This window comes from Tauraco erythrolophus, chromosome 14 (genome assembly GCF_009769465.1).
Source record: "Tauraco erythrolophus isolate bTauEry1 chromosome 14, bTauEry1.pri, whole genome shotgun sequence".
In the NCBI taxonomy this organism is placed as follows: domain Eukaryota; kingdom Metazoa; phylum Chordata; class Aves; order Musophagiformes; family Musophagidae; genus Tauraco; species Tauraco erythrolophus.
Genome location: NC_141478.1, coordinates 18810053 through 18832529, shown reverse-complemented (window position 1 = coordinate 18832529; position 22477 = coordinate 18810053). Strand labels below are relative to the sequence as shown.

General features: G+C 37.4%; 1 protein-coding gene across 4 annotated transcripts in view; it reads left to right on the top strand.

Annotated features, from left to right (window-relative positions):
* The window catches only part of VPS13C (vacuolar protein sorting 13 homolog C), a 98671-nt gene extending 80056 nt beyond the window's left edge, over positions 1-18615 (top strand). For all 4 annotated transcript variants that reach the window (XM_086620306.1, XM_086620307.1, XM_086620304.1 and 1 more), the window contains 9 exons: positions 218-293; positions 943-1106; positions 2375-2420; positions 2999-3122; positions 3815-3929; positions 11005-11096; positions 12396-12519; positions 12779-12862; positions 17459-18615. In XM_086620306.1, the coding sequence (XP_086476432.1) occupies positions 218-293; positions 943-1106; positions 2375-2420; positions 2999-3122; positions 3815-3929; positions 11005-11096; positions 12396-12519; positions 12779-12862; positions 17459-17560 (927 nt within the window). In that variant the 3' untranslated portion in view covers positions 17561-18615. The remainder of the gene's footprint in view (positions 1-217; positions 294-942; positions 1107-2374; positions 2421-2998; positions 3123-3814; positions 3930-11004; positions 11097-12395; positions 12520-12778; positions 12863-17458) is intronic.
* Positions 18616-22477: the final 3862 nt, after the last annotated feature.

The following is a 22477-nucleotide window of genomic DNA, read 5'->3' as shown; positions in this document are numbered from 1 at the left end:
GAAGGCTGACTGAATATCCCAGTGGTAGTAGGGTTGTAGTTTTGTTGTCATTGTACTTACACTCTGAACAGTTAAGAAAGCAGAATTTTTTGACATAAACAATGCAGAAATAACATATTCAAATGGACATACTTTCATCAGTGTAAAGAAATTGCTGTCTTTTCTTGAAACAGTAAGTGTGTACTTTTCTGCTGTTCATAAGAAGCTCCTTTTTTAGGGTGCTGTTCAGGGACCTGAAGAATTTGCTGAAGGGTTTGTAATTGGTGTTAGAAGTCTTCTTGGACACACTGTGGGTATGTATCGTATTGCTACTGTTTTGATAAGTTACGTTAACTCATGGATTACATTTAGATTTTCCTTCTTATAATTTTGAAGGGAAAGTTATATTTTTAAAATATCTACATGGTAATTTTTTTATGAGTGTTTAAGTTTGTCAGATTCTATTGCCAGTATTTGTGATGCAGATCATTCATACCTAACTTACTTAAGACCATCTAAATGTCTGTTTCATAGATGGAGCAAGCAAACTGAGAAACATTGCATGTGTAACTGAATTTGTAACATGCTGTGGATGAATAAGGAAAATAATTCTAATGGCCCTAAAATGTCTGGAGAAGCCTGAGAATTGTTCTTAAGATCAGCAACTGTTTTAGATTTTTATTTAGCTATGTGTTACAGTAATGAGAGAAAATATGCTTCCATCCAATGTGCTAGATAACTCTTAAATCATTTCAGTATATTTTACCTTTTCTGTGTTTATGGATTTCAGGCCAGATTCTGGAGTCTTGTCATGGATAACATGTGGTAGTTGCTCTGTGCAAAATGTTAATACCTAAAGTGAATATGAAGGGAAATTGCTGTTAACTTTGTGGCTTCTTGTGTGTTGTCTGCAGTTACATTGTGAAAGAAGAGTAACTTTTGCATTTTGCCCTGTTCCATCAGGTGGTGCAGCAGGGGTGGTGTCTAGAATCGCTGGTTCTGTTGGAAAGGGCTTGGCTGCTATTACTATGGATAAAGAATTTCAGCAGAAACGAAGAGAGGAAATGGGTCGACAGCCAAAAGACTTTGGTGACAGCCTGGCCAAAGGAGGAAAAGGCTTGTTACGGGTATGAATTTTAAGTAGAGGGTATGATATGCCAACCCTTAATCCATGCTTGAAAATTATATGCGAGGAAGCTAGAGAAATTTGTCTTTATCATTTCGTGAACTAACAGAAGAGACAAACAGGCAGTTGGTTTATAGGAGGCTCAGTACAGTATATCAACTTTCGTGTTTGAGATCGTGTGTTTGGCCAGCCTGAGGAATTGAAGGTAAGGTCTCAGAAAGGAGAAGTGTAGTAAGTAACACCAGTTTCTCCTGTGAGTTACATAAATAAGCAAATAGTTACTCCTCTTCAACAAATGTGTTACTTAAGTAACTGGGCCCTTATTTTAGCTTGCACTTGATTCTGTCATTAAAGTCAGCTGTGAATTATGAGCTCTGGGCATGTGCTGCATAGCAGAAAAGGCCTTCTATATGCTGAAGTCTTATAAAAACTGCTAGGTTTTCTTGACTTAAAAAAATGTGAACACAAAGCAACTAGAATGTCTGTAAAAGTAGATACTGCACTAGGTTGAAGAGATTTTTTGGAAATAGAAGCTATACAACCCCCTTTTTTTTTTTTTTACAATCTAAAATTGGAAACCTTTTCTGTTTGCTTGAAAGATCATGTCTATTTCTAGTTAAAATGTTAAATACGAGACAAACCTCACGTAAACAATTACTGATAGATCTGTATTACCTGAATGCAATTTAAGTCTTCTAATAAACTCTATCACTTTCCAGTCAAAATAAACAGTCAACTCAATTCTAAGTGATTATAAGTAATAAACATTGTGGAGTTGTTTCTGATAAAGTTGGCTGAAAATTTCGAAGTTGCCTCAGTGGATGTTTATTCTTCTGCCTTAGTGTCATTAAACTACTTGATCATTAAAGTCTTCCGGAGAGTTATTTAATATTAATTTATCTTGAACATTTGGTATCACTCACTCATGACTGGGAATTCTGGCAGCTTCCTGTTAATAGTGAAAGTGAAATAGCAGCTTTCTTAATTATTGCAAGACTGAATACTGTACAAAAGATGCATTAGTCTTTCCTGCCAGCATAAATGTTTCTTTAGTCATTTTAGTTACCCTGTCTTTTTTTTCCTCAGTTATGGTTTTCTTAAAAATTCAAAGTTAAAAAAAAAAAACCACAAAACCCTAGCCAAACAATGTTTTCGATACTGAACTCCATTGTAAAATTTTAAAACGAAGGATGAGACACAACTGGTTACCTAGTTGGACTACAGCATTCCTGTTTCTACGCAGGACGTTAACTATCTTCTTTGTTTTAGGGTGTCGTTGGTGGTGTGACAGGCATAATCACTAAACCTGTAGAAGGTGAGCTCTAAGGTTCCTCTGCTTTAAATGGTTTCCCAATACTTTACAATTTATTTTACATGATTTACTCAAATATATTTCTAACTATTACTGGCTTTACCACATTTTCAGCCTTCGTATGAATTAAAGAATCGTTGTTTTAGTGATGTATTTTGTTAGGCCTGCTGTAGTACCTAATATATTGTTTAAGGCCGGAATAAAGATACCGAAAATATCAAATGAAAAAGCACCAATTGAAAAAGTTTTTTGAGACTCCAGAGGCTGGAGAAATCTTAGTAAGCAAGTTTGGTTTTATGCCTGAGATCAGTATTTGGTTTTGTGAAGACTGTCACTTCGTTGGTATGATAGATGATGAGAAAATCCAGTATAAAATGCTTATTAAAATTCATGTCAAAGTGATTTAAATGTTGGAAATTAATTGTTATTTTTTATAAGTGAAATGTACGTACTCAACTGCTGTGAGTTGTTCCCGATGCAAAATGGTTCTAGTGCAGCCTGGAGCAGTAGTAGTTTCTGAGGTTATTGTCTTCAGCTAGGTCATTAAAACTACTTCTTTTCCTGTTCTCTTTCTTCTAAAGGGGCTAAAAAAGAAGGTGCAGCTGGATTCTTTAAAGGAATCGGAAAGGGGCTTGTAGGAGTGGTAGCCCGCCCAACAGGGGGCATCGTAGATATGGCAAGCAGTACCTTCCAGGGAATTCAAAGGTAAAATGTCGAGGAAGCTTTGAAGTACTCTTCATGTGTTGGATACCAGGTGGTAAAGTGGTCCCCTAGTGACACACTGTTATTTGTGTTAAGTACAATATGCAGTAGGATAGATGGGCTTGAGAGACATCTAGTAGCCTCCAATGAATGTCATTTCTGATGATCTCTGGAAATTGCTGCTTCAAGATGCATCTTGCAGTGTTTTAGTTCACGTACATGGTAACTAGTCCATTTTCTCCTTTCGTACCCTCCTCTGATGGGAAAATAATTAAAAGATCATGCGTAAATTTTACTTTAGAGGTAGATTTGTGTACCTCTGAATGCGAATGTCTAAGCGTCATTTAAACTTCCTGTAAAAAATAGATTAACTCTCCAGTTTGAAGTTTGGTTAGCAGTGCACATCAAGGGCTTCTTGTGTTTTAAGGGAACCTTTGCAAAGTGTGTTAATAAACATGAGAACCCTTAGTAAATTATCCACAGTTGGGAGTAAACTCTAGTTACGCTGCAGCTGTCTAATGGCTAATGGTGTTTGGATTTATTATTAGCAGTTTCTTTTCTATTTACATCTGTAGGGTACCCAGGAAGTGTAAGTGGAATATGTGGCAAGTGACAGGGTTACTTTTTAAAGATATATTGGTGAAAGTCAGAATTGTATTAAGCTTACTGGAATACTGTTCCACTGTCTGTGACAGGGTGGCGGAATCAACTGAAGAAGTGTCTAATCTCCGTCCTCCACGTTTCATTCATGAAGATGGCATCATCCGGCCGTACGACAGGGTGGAAGCTGAGGGTTATGATTTATTTGAGGTATGACTTGCTTTGTAAATACGGTTACAGTTCCCTAACCTACTGGGTTACATAAACAATTATGTTACACAAAAGCTGCCAGGGATCTGTGACAGTTGTTACCTGTAGTAAAAATTTGCCCTAGCCTGCTTGATAAGGCAAGCTTGTACAGCAGAGAACACCCAGTGCTTACAGTAAGCTGAACATGACAAGAAAACTACAGCATTGCTGTTAAATATCTTCTGCTTGTTACGTTCTGAGATTGTGTATCTCATGCTCTGGAAGGAGGTAGTAGGATTAAGAATTAGTAGGATTAAGATTTGAATATGTGGAAACAAGAAAAACATTTTTATTACTCTGTTCTAGTGCTTTGCTTAGCAACAAAACTGAGGCTGGTTTACAGACTAAGCAACTTCTAAATAGGATGAATACAGCTTGAATTGTTTGACACATAATACAATTACTGAAATTTTGGGGTTTTTTGGTCCCCCCCATGGTATCAGCAGTTGAAAAAAATGCCTAAAATTTCAAAATCCCATCTTTTAGTATTTCCTTCTGTTGTTTTAATAGCAATATGTCATAGCTCCAGTCATTGTGTAGACATTTAGCCTGCTTCTACACCTGGATGTGTAGAAGCGTATCTTCTAACATAATAGTGGATGAGTAACAGTTGTTTTCAAGTTCTAGATAGTAGAAATCCAGTTAATTTGTATTTCAACCTTCACGTTCTTAAAACTTGCCGTAAAATGCCTTTTTTGTTGCTGAAAATTAAATTAACTGCCTACATTAACAGTTTAAGACCAAAACTTGCATATTTGTTATTTCCTTCTAGATGTTCTTTTAATCCTTATTTCCTCTTCTGCTGCTAATGTTTCTCTTCTTTCTCTTTCTCTCCTGGCATACGCAGCAAGAACTGGAATAATGGAGTAAACATTTTCCATATTTCTTCTCTATTTCTGTCATGGTCTTTGTCTACCTTAAGTATTCAGATTAAGGGCATGATTGTGCTTCACGTATCCTCTGCCCTTCATTGATATCTTTTCTGTGTAGCAGTTGAATAAAACAATGTTTGATGTTGTCCAGGCTAAGAAAACAAACTTGAATAACCATCCTCAGTAAGATTAGATGATTTAGTAAGATGAGAGAGACAGGCAGGGTTTGTTTCCTGTGTATTTATTTTTCTGAGGATGCTTAGCTCCTTATGAAGGGCAACAACAGAAGGCACTTAGAAAAACCACAGTAAGGTAGATGCTGAGTTCATTCACTTATTAGCATTCTCTTAGAGCTGTGGGTGAAGGGAGAAGGCAACGTTGATACTTGTGCAAAAGTTGAAGTAGCGATATTGAATGGAATTTTCTTCTGTGAAAATGCTGATGACTTCATTATATTGTTTCCATATACATGCTGGGAAAACTTGTATTTGTGATTTCTGTAATATGCCATAGGTCTGTCATTTATACATGTGAGGAACCACTATCAATTCAAGTTACTACTACTGCTACTACTACTTCTTTATGAAATTTTATCAACTGAAAATACAGCCAGCTCAGTTGACTCTGGTGTCATTCACAGAATCTTCTGAGGCTTTGCTGTTCTGTGTTAACTTTCAGCTGTTAACATGAATTTACATACACACATATATATATAAAAATAAAAAATATATATTTCTAAATTAAGTGATGCCATAAATTTCATTTCTAATACAATGTCTTGTAAATTAACAAGTGAAGCTTAACAAGCTGTTCTGAGAGCAAATTGTTTGCCTGTCATACATGAAAACATTGAGCAGAGACGTTTCCCTGTTGCTCATGCCTTTTTAGAGTTTAGTGGTCAGTAGTCAACTTATTTAAAGTAAAATTGTTTAAAAACTCCAACTATTTAGTAAATGTTTATTTAGCTCATTAGATGAAATTAAGTCATCATGATATAATAAGCAGACAAAATTTCTTCATATAGTGAGGTTTTTTATTTTTATTTTTTGCACTGCATCTTTTCCATCTATCAAAAAGGAAAAAGTAGCACAACTAACACTGAAAAACAGATATTATGCTGTTTCTGCACATCTAATATTTGTATTTTTCTTAGATCTAAATGGTGTAGATTGGAATTGTGTACTAAACAAGAATGAATCCTTTGTATAGTTCACTAAACATAATTTCTTCCTTTGAGAAGTCAATTAATTAGAGGTTTGTTGTTTTTTTAACTAACTGATTTTGATTATTATGCTAGAGGTTAGCGTTGGGAAGGTGTTGTTTTCTAACGTAAAATACAAGGAATAGGGGGACAGTGTCTTTACAGGAAATAGGGTATTTAACAAGGAAGATGAGCCAGAAAGTCAGTTTTATGTGCGTTCACAAATTTAATAGCAAATAACTCACTTTTCGGGTACTAGTGCTGTTTATTTTTTGATCCGGTTTTTGATCCAATAGTACAAGCAGTTTAACCAGAGTCTCTACCCTCTCATCTCCTCCCATCTCATTAACTAACTTTAATGCATATGTCCCTGTGAAATAAATATGCAGTTAGAAGGCTGAAACCTTGTCAGGTTACCTTAAAGAATGAATGCCTCAATACTACCCAGTGGTTGAACAAGAAATTTTTCACTTAAATACTCACTTGTATGTGAAATATAGACATTGGTAGACGTTAGAGGTCGGCTTAGGAGGAGCATGTATGGTATGTAGGTCTTAAAAGACAAGTTACTCCTTTCCACTCAATATTTTTTTTGGGGGGCAGAATGGCGACCATAGCCAGATGGAGTAAATCAGTTCACTTCTGTAAACTTGTTTACACAGTGCATTTTCCCACAAGAGCTGGATCTAATCTCTGAGCTATATAGGGATCTGCTCAGTCAGTTCATAACCTGGAAAGTCCAATTTGATGTCTCGCAGACCATGTCTCCAGCTCATGCAGCGAGGCTTAGTAGTACAGACTGTGTTTTGTTAAACGTAAATGCACAGTATGCGTATCTGGAGAAATCAAAGAACAAATAGGACAACTCTAGGAGAATTATTTTCCAAGGAACAAGTTCATGAGTTTTAGTCTTTGTATGAGGAGTGTTTGCAGTTGTTGAGATTTGCTAGAACAGGTACTTAATGCCTTTGGCTTTGTTAGTCTTTGCCTTTTAATGTGCAGGTATTGCTGCCTGACGTGGTGAGGAGACTGTCTTCTAACCCCAGCACTTAGGGTCTGACATGATGCAATTCATGCATTATTCAATGTCTATGGCATTACTTTGTTTCCTTTCCCAGTTAAAGCGTGGAGCTTAATAAAGAATGCAGAACACTTCATGAATAATTGAGGCGTGGTGGTGAGACAGTGTGTGGCAGAGAGAATGCTATGCTAGGTTTCAAGAAACTGCAGATTCTATTTCTGGTTGAGTCACTGTTCTGCTGTGTAAATTTGCACTGGTTCTTTCATTTCCATGTAAAATAAGAATGAGTTGTACGTCTTCAAAATGCTCTAGGATCCTCATAAAAAGAAAAGCTTTTGATAAAGATGCTTGAATTTTAAGTGTGTGCAGATCGTAGAGTAATTTGCATCAAGCACAACCCCCTTTTTACATAATACCACCACCGTTGTGCTGACGTCTATCAGGTGTGTTGAGAATAGCTCTGAGAAACATTGTGTCCCTTAGGCACAGTGCTCAGTGGGAACTCTTACTTAGTAACATATTGCATGCAAAATCTAAAAATACTACCGAGATTGTTTCTGAAGTTACAAGAAACAGGCTTTCTCTCCAAAGCTTTGGGTTTAAATAGAGGAACATGCTTATGAATAAATCTGTTTAAATATGTGACACGTCTCATTTCTCCATATCCAACAAAAGGACTCAGAATATGGATTCCAGCCTTGGAATTGCAGTCTTACATTGCAGTGGGTTTTGCATTTCTTTAATTTTTATTTGTTTTTAAAATAGTTAGGGTTCAGTTATAAAATGTGAATTCATATTTTGATTTTAATCATATGCTGCCATCTTTCTTCTCGTATTTCGAAGAGACTTTGAGATAAACAGTCTTTCTGGCTCGTTTTTTCCTTTCATGTATGTTTATAACTTCAGAAATTTTTAAGATGGTCAGAAAGTGATATTTTTTAATATGGACCATATATTTTTGGTTGCTGGAAAATGCTGTATTAAAACATTTTTCAAAACATCGCATCACTAGGGAGCACATCCAGGAAAACACTGTGCTGTGCATTTGAAACTCTTGAATATTAATCCACTTCTGAGCTTGAAGGATTTTGGGGGTCGATTGTGATGTATGATGATGCTTTAAAACATTTGTTGAACTTGTAAATATATGAAAATAAAATGCAAATATAAATAAAAGTTGAAGCCTCTTTTAATTGATTCTGATGTAAGCTGATTTGACAAAAGATCTTTTCATTTGGCTTACTTAAACTGTATTCTTACTTCTTAGCCTGCGTGGTTGATTGTAGACAGATAAATTTGGAGTCAAGTTTAGCTTCTGTTGTCATCCTACTGGTTTTACACATCCAGCTATGGAAATACAGAAGGAAAGACATCTTTACAAGGAATAACTAAAACCATACTGAATTTTTAATCCTTCCTCCTTTATTTGTTCTCACTGGTTTGTCAGAAGCAACTTGAAAAATTTACCATTTTACAGTGGCTGAATTCCACAGTAACAGCTGTAAAATGAACTGAAGGTGGTCTTATTTTACTATGAAGAATATCAAACCAATTTTGGGGCATCAGTTGCAGGCACTTGCTGAACATTGATCTGAGGTGCATGCGTTCTGCATCCAAGCAGGGAATTTATGGCCTTCATTCTTCCTTATGCTTCCTCATGTTCTTACACAGGGGCTGCACAGTAAAACAGATTGTATGGTAAGAAAGGCAGTTGTATTGGCTGGGAGAGTACAAAGCTAACATGTATTGACATTATGTCTATATTATTGTCTGTGTTAATTTTTACTAATTAAGCATTATTTTCAAGTGGAATGTGTATTTTGTAAAGATTTTCTGCACTGATTTAATGTTCTTAGTGGTAGAGAGTAGCATAGACGTTTGAGATGCATGACTGTAGGTTAAACTTCAGCGTCTCAGTTGATATCTCTGTGGTGATAGTTGACAGCTCTTGATCTTAGCAATAAATGATAAGTTTTATTTTGTGACCTAGGAGAATCATAGTAATTGAGTTTCTTTAAAATTCTCTATTGATGACCATCGTAACTTTAAAATAGAAAGAGCTCGTAGTTGTCAGAGAAAGTAACTAGGTTAGTGATCCTGACCAGGGTTTTGACTACTGTGCTGGAGCCCTGTGTTTCTTAGAAGTTTCCTGAGTGTAAATGGAATCCAGATGGTTTCACTGGCTAGAGTCTTTTGGCAAAGTCCTGTGTGTGCACATCATCTTTCCAACACTCATTTCCAAGGTTGAGACTATATAATCCAACTGCTCTACTATTAACCAGTATTGCTGGTAAACATTTTCTAGTTGCTTATGAAAAACTTCACCGAATTCCTATGTCAGTGGCACTTTGATTTGCAGGTTCAGAGACATGAGATGATTGAAATATAGGAGTGTATGTATTGCATATTACAACTATACTTAGCTTTGCAGTCCAAAATAAATGTAGAACTAGCTTTAAACCTGATCTGTATGTTCCTTGTTTCAGTTTTTTTTGTGCTAAGAGTTTTCATCTTTAAATTTAACAATGTATGGCTTCCCCAAAGAGAGGATAGGCGTGGGCATTTCAGGGACTTCCTGCTGAAGTGTTCTGCTGGTAGTTGCTTTTCAGTAAGATGGGTGTGATGTGACACTGTTACTGTGGTAGGTTCACTACCCAGAGAATTAATGGCCTCTGCGTTCAGTACAACCTGTGTACAGATCAGGTTCTCTAATAACAATTACACATTTACCATGTACGTGACAATTACAGTTGGGATGTGAATTCTAGCAACCTTACAGCTACTGAATATATACAAGATTATAACAGAACACCTGTGTTTAATTCTAGTACACCACTTCTGTTCTGAAAGCTAACATTCATTCAAACTAGTAACTGAGTACACTTGTGTTACACGTTACATACATAGTTGTAATAATATATTACATGGATAGTATGTAATAACACATAGTTAATGTATTATCAGTAGATAAAGTAGATTGCCTGCTCTCTGGCGAATTCATAGCAGGAGAACCAGTAGTTGGCACAGATTTGTTCTCATACCCAGTTTGAGGTTGGGTTCCCATCGGTGGTACATTATTCATTTCACAATTTTACGTTTTTCTACACATCTACGTGATGTTTTGATGTGTATTCATTTCCCAAAAATGCGTTGATATGTTGCTCTGTGAGTCTTGTTGCCTTTTAGCCAGTGTTAATTGTGAGCTTGATTTAGGGATGACTGTGACACTGTCTTCTGTGCTGCTTTTTGGAGTTGATGGAATATTGTAAACCTGGTGTCATGCTCTAGAAAATACTATACTTCAGTTAAACAACATGTACAGAATAGGAAATCTGAAAAACATGTAATCAACAAATGGATGAAGAACTGAAAAAAAAAAAATAGCGAGGAAGCACTTCAGTACTTATTTCAAAACTTTAACCTCTGTGTTCATAATTTGTCATTGGAGTTGTAGTTGTCTAACAGAAATGTGATGAATAAGTTGGTCTGCGTTTTCGTATACCTTCTTATTTTGAATGTTGAACAGACATGTCTGTTCAATGCTTCAGAAGCCTGATCTTGAGGTGCATTGAGTATTTGTAACTTGATAGTTTATTTCTGAGGGCCTGAGTCATGTGCTGCTGCCTTTTAAAGGTACTGTTGTAGGATTTTCACTTTTGAATCCGGTCTGCAGCATGGGGTGTAACAGAATGAGTGTTATTGAACAATTATTAGTACAGAAGGGAAATTAAAGGTGAAAAAATAGTCTGATACTGCAGTATCAATGTTCTACCTTTTGAGTGGAACAGATCAGACCTTTCAGTGGCTCAGCTTCAGGAGTGAGAAAACTGAGAGCTTGCCCTTAAAGAACCAGTTCAATGAGGTAGTCTTTTAAAAGGCTTTGAATTGAAAACGCCACTTTGAGTTTTCTGTTTACAGCTTCAAAATTATTTTCTGTTTCAGAAATTGCACATCAGAAAGCTGGAGAAAGAGAGCTATCGATACCACTGTGCACTTCCAAGAAGCAGAAGAGCAAACCTTATTGTTACCAATAGGTATTAAGTTTTGAAGGCTTTCTAAGGGCTTGTCTTCATTTTAGCTTGGGGATTAGACATCTGGCTTGCTATTCTCTGTAACTGTACTTTCCTTTTCTGTTTTCTTGATTTTTAAAAGTAATTTATTTTGTTTCCTTTATAGAAAATGTAATATAGTAATGTTGTCAATAATAGATAGATACTAATTTAGGAAGACCATCTATTCTGAAGTTGGTGACCCTTTTGGTCATGCTGGAGGGAAATACTCTTTTTTTCTCTTCGTTTCTAATTTTTTTAATTAGCTTGTGATAAGCATTTGCAGTCAAACCAATGTTTAGTAATGCACATGTTTACAATCTTGTTAATTAAAGGATGCTCTAAATGGAGTTTAAAGTTTTTGTACAAGTATGGAAACTAATATTAAACTCGTTAGACAATTTTTAGAATTCAAGATGTTACTCATCTTGGATACGCAGTTTGAGGACTCAGAAGCATCTATATACGTTTAGATAACGAAAAGGAACCTGTGGATTACGATCTCTACATCTCAAACATGACTAATTTCCACCTCACCTGAATGTATGAGAAAGATCATCCATAATGAGACTACGGAGGCATCTCACTGTGTTTGTTTTGTAACTACTAGCACACTGCAATTGAAACTCATGCTGCAGCTGAACAAGCTTTTTCAAATACTCACCAAGTCCTTTAATGATAGTGAAGTGATTTAGTTGTTTGCAGCTTCAGATAAATGTGTACTTCTCTCCGTATGCCAATTCTTGTCCACATGCATGAAAGTTGAACTCCATTCAAAGCTGCCACCTGTTTCTGTTGCAGTGTGCTAGCTGACACTGGAGCTCTGAAGTAACTGAGGGAGCTGCGATCTAGCAACTGTCAACAGTAGCAGCTAATCCTCCATCAGTCTAGTAGTAATTGTGGCACCGCATAGCTAGTATGTAGCAGTTTGACTACTTTCATCTGGCAGAGGCTGTCTTTGAGGACCTGGTTTGAATTAACTGATGACCCTCTAGTATCCAGTTCGAGTAAAATGTTTGGATTTGGAGGGTAGGGTGGGTTTCAGTTAAGTTGGCCTGCACATACTATGCGGGATCATAGATCATCTCAAAGTCTTAAGGAGAAAGTGATTATCTCAGAATACATATTAAGGAAATATGCTTCGACTGTGACTGAGTGGATACTTTCAATCTACGTAGAAAATGCCTTCTCAAACAAATCTCTTTTCTCCATTTTGATTTGTTTTTCTGACAAAGTTCTAGTCCCAGGGAGAAATCGAGTGTTAACTTTTTGTCTTCTGAACAGGAGAGTGATATATGTAAAAGAAGTGGAGATCTTAAGCCATTTAACAACAGAGTGGGATTACTTGTTTGAAGACTTCACACGTGCTCCCTCTTACGAGGCAAATGTTTTAAAAATAACTGTTTTGGTAAGAAAAGCATGTAAAGTTTTTTATTTAATGCTATTTAGAGGTCCAAACATGCTCTTAACTTATTTATGGTTTTAACTGCTAACTATGGGACTATGAGACAGGATTTACTTAAGATGTCTTGAAAGTATGAGTTGGGTTGGAGAGAAGTCACTTTGAAATCTAACCTGAAGTTGACATTCAAGCCATTTAAGTATCAGAATCTGCATTCTTGATTTGTGAGTCACCTCAAGCACTTTTTTGTTCCCCTCTACAGCAGGATCAAGGGATATTCCAAAGAAAGGACAATACAGTTCATGAATGTGTAAAGACAGTTCAGCTTCAGGATGAAACTACAGCAAGGGTATATTGTTTTTTTTCTTTCATAATTCCTTATGGTATTGTTAACAGTTGAAACTCAGTATGTAAAAAAGGATGGTAATGTTCAGAGACCTGTTATAGAATAGGCTGTTGTGCCTGAGGACTGTTTACCATAGTTTTATGTTGAAAAAGGAATTAAATCAGGAGAATGACTCATCAAGATAGTCTAAAGCATTCAAGAAAGTCTACGTAATAATAAATTAAGGTTGGAGTTGTCTATGGGCATAGCGTTTATAAAACGATGGTTTTCGATTCTTGGAGAAGTAAGGAGAGGGGTCAGCAGAACTGCTACCTTGGACTTCTCGGGGGCAGACTTTTGCCTGTGTAGGAGACTGGTTGTCAGAGTCCTTTGGGAGGCAGTCCCGAAAGGCAAAGGAGTCCAGCAAGACTGGACGTTCTTCAAGAAGGAAACATTAAAGGTACAGGAGCAGGTCATCTCTTTGTACCAAAAGACGAGCTGGTGGGGAAGAAGACTGGCCTGGCTGAACAGAGAGATTTGACTGGGACTCAGGAAAAAAAGCAAGTTTATGACTTTTGAATGAAGGGACAGACAACTGAGGAGGGCTACAAGGATGTTGTGAGGTTATGCAGGGAGAAAATTAGAAGGGCCAAAGCCCAACTAGAATTTAATCTGGCTACTGCTGTGAAAGACAATGAAAAATGTTTCTGTGAATACATTAGCAACAAAAGGAGGGCTAAAGAGAATCTCCTTCCTTTATTGGATGTAGGGGGAAACATAGTGATGAAAGATGAGGAAAAGGCTGAGGTGCTTGATACCTTCTTTGCCTTGGCCTTTAATAGTAAGGTCAGTTGTTCTCTGGGTACCCAGCCTCCTGAGCTGGAAGACAAGGATGGGGAGCAGAATGAAGGGGAGTGTAGTGACCTGCTACACCACTTAGACACACACAAGTCTATAGGACCAGATGAGATCCACTCAAGGCTACTGAGGGAGCTGGCAGAAGTGCTCACCAAGCGACTTTCCATTTTTTATCAGCAGTCCTGGCTAACCCTGGAGGTCCCAGTTGACTGGAAGTTAGCAAATGGGATTCCCATTGATAGGAAGGGTGAGAAGGAGAACCTGGGGAGCTACAGGTCTGTCAGTCTGACCTTGGTGCCGGGGAAGGTTGTGGAGCAGATCATCTTGAGTGCCATCACATGGCACATACAGGACAACTAGGTGATCAGGCCCAGTCAGCGTGGGTTTGTGAAAGGTAGGTCCTGCATGACTAACCTGATCTCCTCCTATGACAAGGTGACCGGCTTAGTGGATGAGGGAAAGGCTGTGGATGTTGTTTATCTGGACTTTAGTAAAGCCTTGGACATTGTTTCCTTCAGCATTTTCCTGGAGAAATTTGCTGCTCTTGGCTTGGATGGATGTACTCTTCACAGGCTAAAAAACTGGCTGGATGGCCGTGCCCAAAAAGTTGTGGTGAATAGAATTAAATCCAGTTGGTGACCGGTCACAAGTGGTGTTCCCCAGGGCTCAGCACTGGGGCCAGTTCTGTTTAATATCTTCATCAATGATCTGGACGAGGGGATTGAGTGCACCCTCAGTGAGTTTGCAGATGACACCAGGTTGGGCAGGAGTGTTGATCTGCTTGGGAGTAGGAAGACTCTACAGGGGGATATGGACAGGCTGGATCAATGGGCTGAGGCCAACTGTATGAGGTTCAACAAGGTTCAGCATCGGGTCCTGCAGCTGGGTCACACCAACCCCATGCAATGCTACAGGCTTGGGGAAGAGTGGCTGGAAAGCTGCTTGATGGACCTGGGGAATGCTGGTCGATAGCTGGCTGAATATGAGCCAGCAGTATGGCCAGGTGACCAAAAAGGCCAGTACCATCCTGGCTTGTATTGGAAATAGTGTGGCCAGCAGGACTGGGGAGGTGATTGTGCCCCTGTACTCGGCACTGGTGAGGCCACACCTCGAATACTGTGTTCAGTTTTTGGGCCCCTCCCTATAAGAAAGACACTGAGGTGCTGGAGTGTGTCCAAAGAAGTGCAGTGAAGCTGGTGAAGGGTCTGGAGCACAAGTCTTAAGAGGAGCAGTGGAGGGAACTGGGACTGTTCAGCCTGGAGAAGAGGATGCTGAGGGGAGACCTTATCGCTCTCTACAGCTCTATGAAAGAAGGTTGTAGTGAGATGGGGGTCGGTCTTTTCTCCTGAGTTACAAATGATAAGACAAGAGGAAACGGCCTCAAGTTGTGCTGGGGAGGTTTAGATTGGATATTGGGAAAAATTTCTTCACCAAAATGATTGTCAGGCATTGGAACAGGCAGGGAAGCAGTTAAGTCACCATCCCTTGTTTGCTATCAAAGATGTGTGGATGTGGTGCTTAGTGACATTATTTAGTAGAGGGCTTGGCCAGTGCTAGGTTAACGGTTGGACTTGATGATCTTAAAAGTCTTTTCCAACCCCCCACAAAAATTCTATTATGTATATTAAAACTCATTAAAGAAAATAATTCAAATACCTAAAGTACTAGGTTATTCATTATAATCTCTAGGGTTCAACATACCTCTAAGTTCTGCTACCTCCTTGTTATTTCATGACCACTGGACTAACCCAGTAAGTGGACCTTGTGTGAAAAGGCTTACTTCAATTCCTCTCCTCTCCCACCCCCCCACCTTCCCTGCACCTGGATTTTCTACCCATTATCTTTAAATGTTTGTTAAAATTGATGCTGGACAGGCTGATTTATTTGGGGAGTTTTTATTCTGTGGATGATTGGGTCTCATAGCTAACTCATATAAGCTGAACTAACAATCTGTATAAATTCCAGGATACTTCAACAATAGGAAAATTTACCCAGGAAACAATGCATCTTACTGTAGTTTTTATTAGATGATGAGAGAGGACGAGTTCTCCCTGGTACCAAATGTGAAATCAATTAGATCCACAGCATCTTGGAAGCACACTTGAAATTGTAGCTCCAGTAAATGGCAAGTCAGCAGCTAGAATCATAATAGGAGTTGAATTGCTTCTATTAAATTGATTGGGCCTTCTAAAAGAATGGATTAGACCAGGAAGGAAGAAAAAAATTGCTACCATTTTGAGGCACTTTTTTTTATCTGCTGAAAGAGTCTATATTATTTCTTTACTGTCTCTTGTCTAAAAAAAAAAAGATTTCTCCAGCTTTTTTCTTGCAGCATGTCTTTCAAATCACACTTTTTTAGTTAACTAATTTAAATCCTTTTAGTTCGTATCTTAGTGTCATGGCTAAAGCTGGAACATGGTACAAAACACGCAGGCCACACTAGAAGGATACTCCTTTTAATTTTCCTTTTTTTTATTGCCTAACTGCATGTTCCTTTACTAGTGTTTATGCTGGTATGTAGGCACCGAAAATAAATTTTTCTGTCCTGAAGTGCAACACTAGCCATTTACCTTCTGTGGATTTCTGTTTCTTGGTTTCATCAGTATTACTCTTCATTTTGCATCTACCTTCTTTGCATAGATCCTACTTGTAAACCTATACCAATTTGATAGGAAGACCAAAAAAATATGCTTCACAAATAATTGCCACTTCTGTGGTGCCCTTTGTATGTGCATGAAACAAATGTGTTTAAGATCATGCTAAGGTTGTCTATAGCTTCCTTTTTCTTTCTATCTCCCCCAAAAAAACAAACAAGAATTTTAGGTTTGTCTTTTAGTCTTCTGAATCTTTTCCCAGCCTTCATGAGTTATCAGAAATCCATAAATGTTTGAAATACTTTAGGTGCACTTGATGCATGTCCATCCAGCTTCACTTTCTTTAATATTCGTTGTTGTATAAATGGGTTCTACTTCTATTGAGATAATGGATAAAAGTGACCTCACAAGCACTTCAGTAAATGCTGAAATTAGGTAAAAATCAGAGTGATCATCGAAACTATTTCAGTATGTTTTGGTGTGGTTTGGCATTTAAACTTTTGCCAAAAATAACGTGTAGCAACAGGAACAGAGGATGTCAAGGGTTGACATGTACCAATTAATGGATCTAGTATGTTGCAGTACTTGATTAGTATATTTACGACCTTTGATCCCATAATACTGAAAATTTAGCCAAGACATCAGGAATGCATCCTTACGTTTGTGTTGGTGAATATTACTTCTGTGAAATGGCTAGTGCAATGCCAACAACTGCTGTTATACAGTGTGTGTGTGTTAATAACACAGGCCGTAGTTCCCAGCTGTGTATGCTGACTGGACATGAGTTTAATGCTGGATCTTTACATGGCTTGACTTGGAAAGCCTCCAAAGCATCTAGTATTGGAGATGTCATTTGTTTATCTGTTTAAAATTAGATCACTGGTGTTGGGTCCTGTCTGAGGAAGGTTTATCTAGTTAAGTGTGAATAACGTCATTAATGTTCCTACTTGAAAAATCGGATTAGATTGATGATACGAGTGAAGCTTTTTCCAGGTTGAATATTATGCATGTGAATCAGAAGCTACATATCTACTTAAGGCTCATAAACTAGCCAGTGCATATGTAGGTTTTAATGTTTGTTGAAATAGCTATTTTTAGTACCATCTTATGGAAGAAAACTGCAGATTATTTGCTTTAATTTTCTTTCTTTAAATGTGTTGTTTTATAGAGGATTTGTTGTGCCATTCAGGAAGCCCAGGCAACAAGAAAACAACAAAAGCTGGTGAAGCAAGCATCGTTGCAGTTGAAGAAACCACAAATGCTATCTTGATAATGGCAGGATTTGTCGGGTTTGACATTTGGTATGCAATTTTATCTCTAAAATTGATTAGAAGCAACATGGAAACAGTGTGCAGAAACTAAAGATAAAATATCGGAGGTCTTCCTTCAAAATTAACAGCCATAAACACTTCAAGAAGCTATGCTCTTTCTAAAACTAAGAATTTCATTCTTCTAAAATACATATTAAAGTTTAAAAACTACAACTTTTGCTGAAATGTTTTCCCACTCTGAAATTTTATTTTCTGCCCTTTTTCATGTCAGGAGTTCTCCTAAATGGATTCTAAAACGAAGTGGTTATCCAATTTGCACTAAGTTTACTGTTTACAGACAAGTTGTAGTAATCATGGTTCTAGTGTTTGTAAAGTACTTATGTTACTGATTGTAACTGATTAAAAACTCCTATTTTAGGCAACATTCTCTTTAGATTAAGAAAGAAGTGTACACAATTTAGCTACTATAATTTTGTCCCTGTCTGTTCAGTATTAGAAAACACTGCACTGGAGCGACATAAGAATGAATATGTGTGAAAGAAATAGGCTATTGTTGTCTGGAAACTCTTACTTAGGAATGTTGTCCCTTATACTATAAAAGAAAATCTGCACTTTAAAAATGGAAAATATTATTCACCTGTCATATGCATGTATATGACTTTGGTTGTATCACTGTAGCTTAAAGACTTCTCCAGGAGGAACAGCATGCTGGTTTTAGACAGCATGATATGTCAAAAGCTTAAATTCAAGTAATTATCTTTCCATATTTTAGTGTATAGTTACTTCACTTGAAGAGGGACATCTCATTAAGCTGAAAGTCACTTCTCATATAATATTTTTGTTACAGTTTCTCTTCCTGAAGACTGGTAGCATTCAGTTCAGCAAGATATTTAAGCACATTTTAAGTATATGCCTCGTTCTTAGTGGTATGAATAATCCCATGAACTTCATTGAGACAAGTTCCATTACTAATGCTAGGCACAGACATAAGTAACTATCTGGGCAAGGACTGTGTGAGCAAACAGATTTTAGTTCAGTGATCACTAAACTAAGAGCTCTTGCTATCAGTCTTAAAAGACTATAAAATGTCCTTGTAAATACTTACTCATGAAAATTTACTCTTTCCACCTTACTTCACTTAGAAAAAATGATTTCCACTTTTTTTTTCTGTAATTTTGTACTAGATAATAGCTATAGGTACAAACTCAGTGTATAAAAATGGCAATATTCTTGCTTAGATCTATTCAGTAAGTGGAGCAATCATGAAAACTAGGTCTGGATTTTTAAGCTCCCTTTATACTTAAGGGCTTCAGGATTCTATAAATGTACTCTTAACCTGTACCTGTGATCTCACCAAAATTAGAAAGCTTAATGTATTTGAAAGTAAGCTGCCAAACACAGAACTTTTAGAGAGTGACTGCAGACGTTTTATTGCTATTGCATGCACATGGCTATCAATCTGGTTTGCTATGATGGAAAAAACATGGTACAACCTTTAATTCTGTGATGATCACCTATTTTCTAGAAAGCTCTGCTCTAACTGTATTAGTTGTCTAGGTTGTACGTATTTCAAACCTGTGTTTAAAAAACCACCACCACCACCACAATAAATTTTTATATGCGATTTTGTGTGCTATGATTTTAAATGTTGTTGCTTCTAAAATACGTTATATGCTGTTGGTTTGTCACTCACTGGCACTATATGGAAAAAAATATTGGAGTGCTAGCACGCTGCAGAAAAGCCTTCTACAGCCCAGCGTTTTCTTCAGCTTGGTGTCTGGCGTGTGGGGCATAGTTGTTTGTGTGCTGCCTTTTAATTCATGGTTGAAAACAGACTTCACTTTAGTCTACTCTACACTACTCTTTAGTGCGTGTTCAGGCGATACCATGTGCCTTTTTTGAGGTCGAGAATGGGAGCTTAAAACAGTTCTGATGATGCATTTCTGACTCCAGTCATCATCTTGATTCAGTTCTATACATCCTCATTCTTATTTGTAAACTTTCTGGCTTGAATTGTAAACAGTAGAAATTTTGTTTTCTCACTTTCTATGTATTTAGGTACAACGAAGTAACTTCCTGTTTAAAATAGTCTGAAGAAGCAGTAGGCTTCTATAGAACAATTTTTTATTTTGAAATGCATGTCTTTGCAGTTTGGGTTGCTAGTTGAATTCAAACTGGTAGATGACATTAAAACTTCCAGCTGAAGATGTAATGAACGACCTTCTTCACCACTTGGATCAAGCATTCAAGAGGACATGAGAGATCATTTGCTAAGGAATTCCATTTCTTGCTTAAATCAAGACGTGTTCGGGACCAACAGGTTTCCAATGCTTGTCCTGTGCTTACCTCAGGTGTTCCATTCCGGTTTACCATGAGTTCTTCTGTCTTTGCTCTTGTTGCTTATGCAACCTTTTGCATTGCTGCATTCTCTCCAGGTGCAAATGCTGTTGGCTGTACCTAAGCTTGGCTCTCTGACTTGGGCAGCTTTCTTCCCCTGTTTCCTTTCTGCTCTTTTTCTTATGCTGGTGCATCATCTTCAAGTGCTGGCTGAGGGAGTTAAGGGAGAAGAAAGTTCTCATGTCTAGTCTCAAAGTGTATGTCCAACACAAGGACAACTGCAGAATTAAATCCTGTTTAGAAGATCAGTAGGAAGGAGGCATTGTTAGGGTGTGTGGTTGGTATTTCCACCCCCTCCCCACTGTCTGGCAACAAAGTCATTTCCCACACCTTTAAGATCTTGTGTTTCTGTGGAACTCTAGAGCCTCAGTGTTACTGCGCACAAAAGTTGGCCAAACTGTTGATCTTCCTACGCCTTTGCTTGCAATGAGCTCCTAGAAGTTTTTGCTGTCTCGAAACCCAAGTTTTACTGAGTATAAGACATGAAATACTAGCTTATTGGTTAGAACTCCAAGCATTTAGGTCCTTGCTTTGCTTCAGTTACTCAATTTGCTTTTTGGCTTATTATAGGTTTCTCTGGCTCTTCAGAAGTGTGGGGTGTGGTTTTTTTGTTTGTTTGTTTTTGGTTTTTTACAAGGCTTGATGGATGTTTAGTCCTTGCAACTCTTTTCTCAGTCTCTTGCTTGAGCTGTAGCCTCCTTTCTGAAGTCTTTTCAGGCTTTACTGTCATGCCTTCCCTCCCCAACATGCTCGGTTGCTTCCAAGGTAGAGAACAGTATGTCATTTCTGTCTCAGCCTAGTAACCATTTTAAAGGACAGTAGCAGAAAATGATAATAAAATCAAAGTATACAATGTAAAAACATGTTAATATGCTTTTGCTTATGATCTTAGAACCATCTAATGCTTAATAAAAAAAAAAAGAGACGAGAACTTTGGGGAATAAATGATGGATATATGTGGTTCTTCACAGGATGTTGCTATCAATTCCACTTAACTCTGGGCTCTTTTAGGGAATTTTTAATTTGATAATTTTCACTGAATCTCTGTCCAGTCTGGAGACTAGCAAGTCTTCACATTTTGTAAATACAATCAGCTGCTTTACTAATTACGTGAGCTTGGTCCGTTTTGCTGTTAACTCTTCAGAGGGATTTTTAGGATCTGGATTTTGTTTTTTACTTTTTCCTCTCACAAGGACCCTATATTCATTAAGTTTACTACTACCAGTTGTTGTCTACAGAATTACAATAAGCCAATCACTTAAAACTACTTAAGTGAAATTTTAAAATAAGCAAATACCACCCACTACCAACACTCTTAAAAGCACTCAGATCGTGGAATCTCCACCTTTGTAGATATTAACAGCCTGAGTCAGCATTGTTCTGGACAACTTGCTCTAGCTGTCTGTGGTTTGCCTGTTCAATCTCAAGCGATATCTTCCAACCCCAGCTGTTCTGTGATTATCCTACAATAAGAAATCTGAAATACCCCCACTCCCCCCAAAAAGAAAGAAAACCCTCAAACACATGAGATTCTGTGTTTCCTGGGCAAGTTTAAATTCTACCATCAAAACAATTTTTAACGTTTCACCATCATGTTTAACCATACTCTCAGTGCTTACAGAGTCTGGAAGAATGTTTGGTTTATTATAGATACTGAATAGGGCATGTTTTAGTAGTAAGAGATTAAATAGTTTGAGAAGATTAATTGTGAAGTCGAAGGAGGGGAAAAACCTAAGTAATTCAGCTTAACAATCAAGTTAGCAATATTTTTATTTCATTGCTGGCAGTAAACATGCTTCTGGTGTAGCAGAGTAACTATAGTGACTGCACTAGGTGTTATCCCTTGGTCTTTGGTTGACAATAAGGATTGTTTTAAGGGGATCTTGGATCACGCAGAGTATTTAAAAATAAAATAGAAATTATTTAATTTTAAAAGTGAAAACTGATTTGTGAAACCTTTTGAAACTAGCTAGCATCTGTTTGACAAAAATAATTCTTCCAACAGCTTATAAAGTTGCATTTATTCAAACCTGAGTATGAAGACTTAATTTGAAATAGATGCCAGTCGATTGACCAATTCAAGAGAAATCTTAATAAAAGAAATATGCGGAGGAGTTTGAGACTCAACGTATACAACTTCAGGTTCCATTGGAACATCAAAGCTTTTAGTCTCTTTATTAAAATTTCCTGGACAAAGGTATGCTTTTGAGGGAGAGGGCAGTTATCAGTTAAACATATGCCACACAACACAAAATTATTAGACATGTAATATAAAATAAAATTTGTTCCAAGTATATGAATATTGTTCAGTTCACTAATGCTCCTAATGCAATTCTCTTCCTTGGATTATGGTTCTCATTTGCATAATCACTGAGTAACAATGATGCAAAGTTACAGATCTCCAGACTTTAGCATTTATTATCTCTGTGCTGCAACTTGTACTGTTTTGGAGTTTTCAAGATGTTTGTCAGCAGCTGATATGGTGGCTTAATCTAGTCACCTGACTCGCCTGAAGGAGA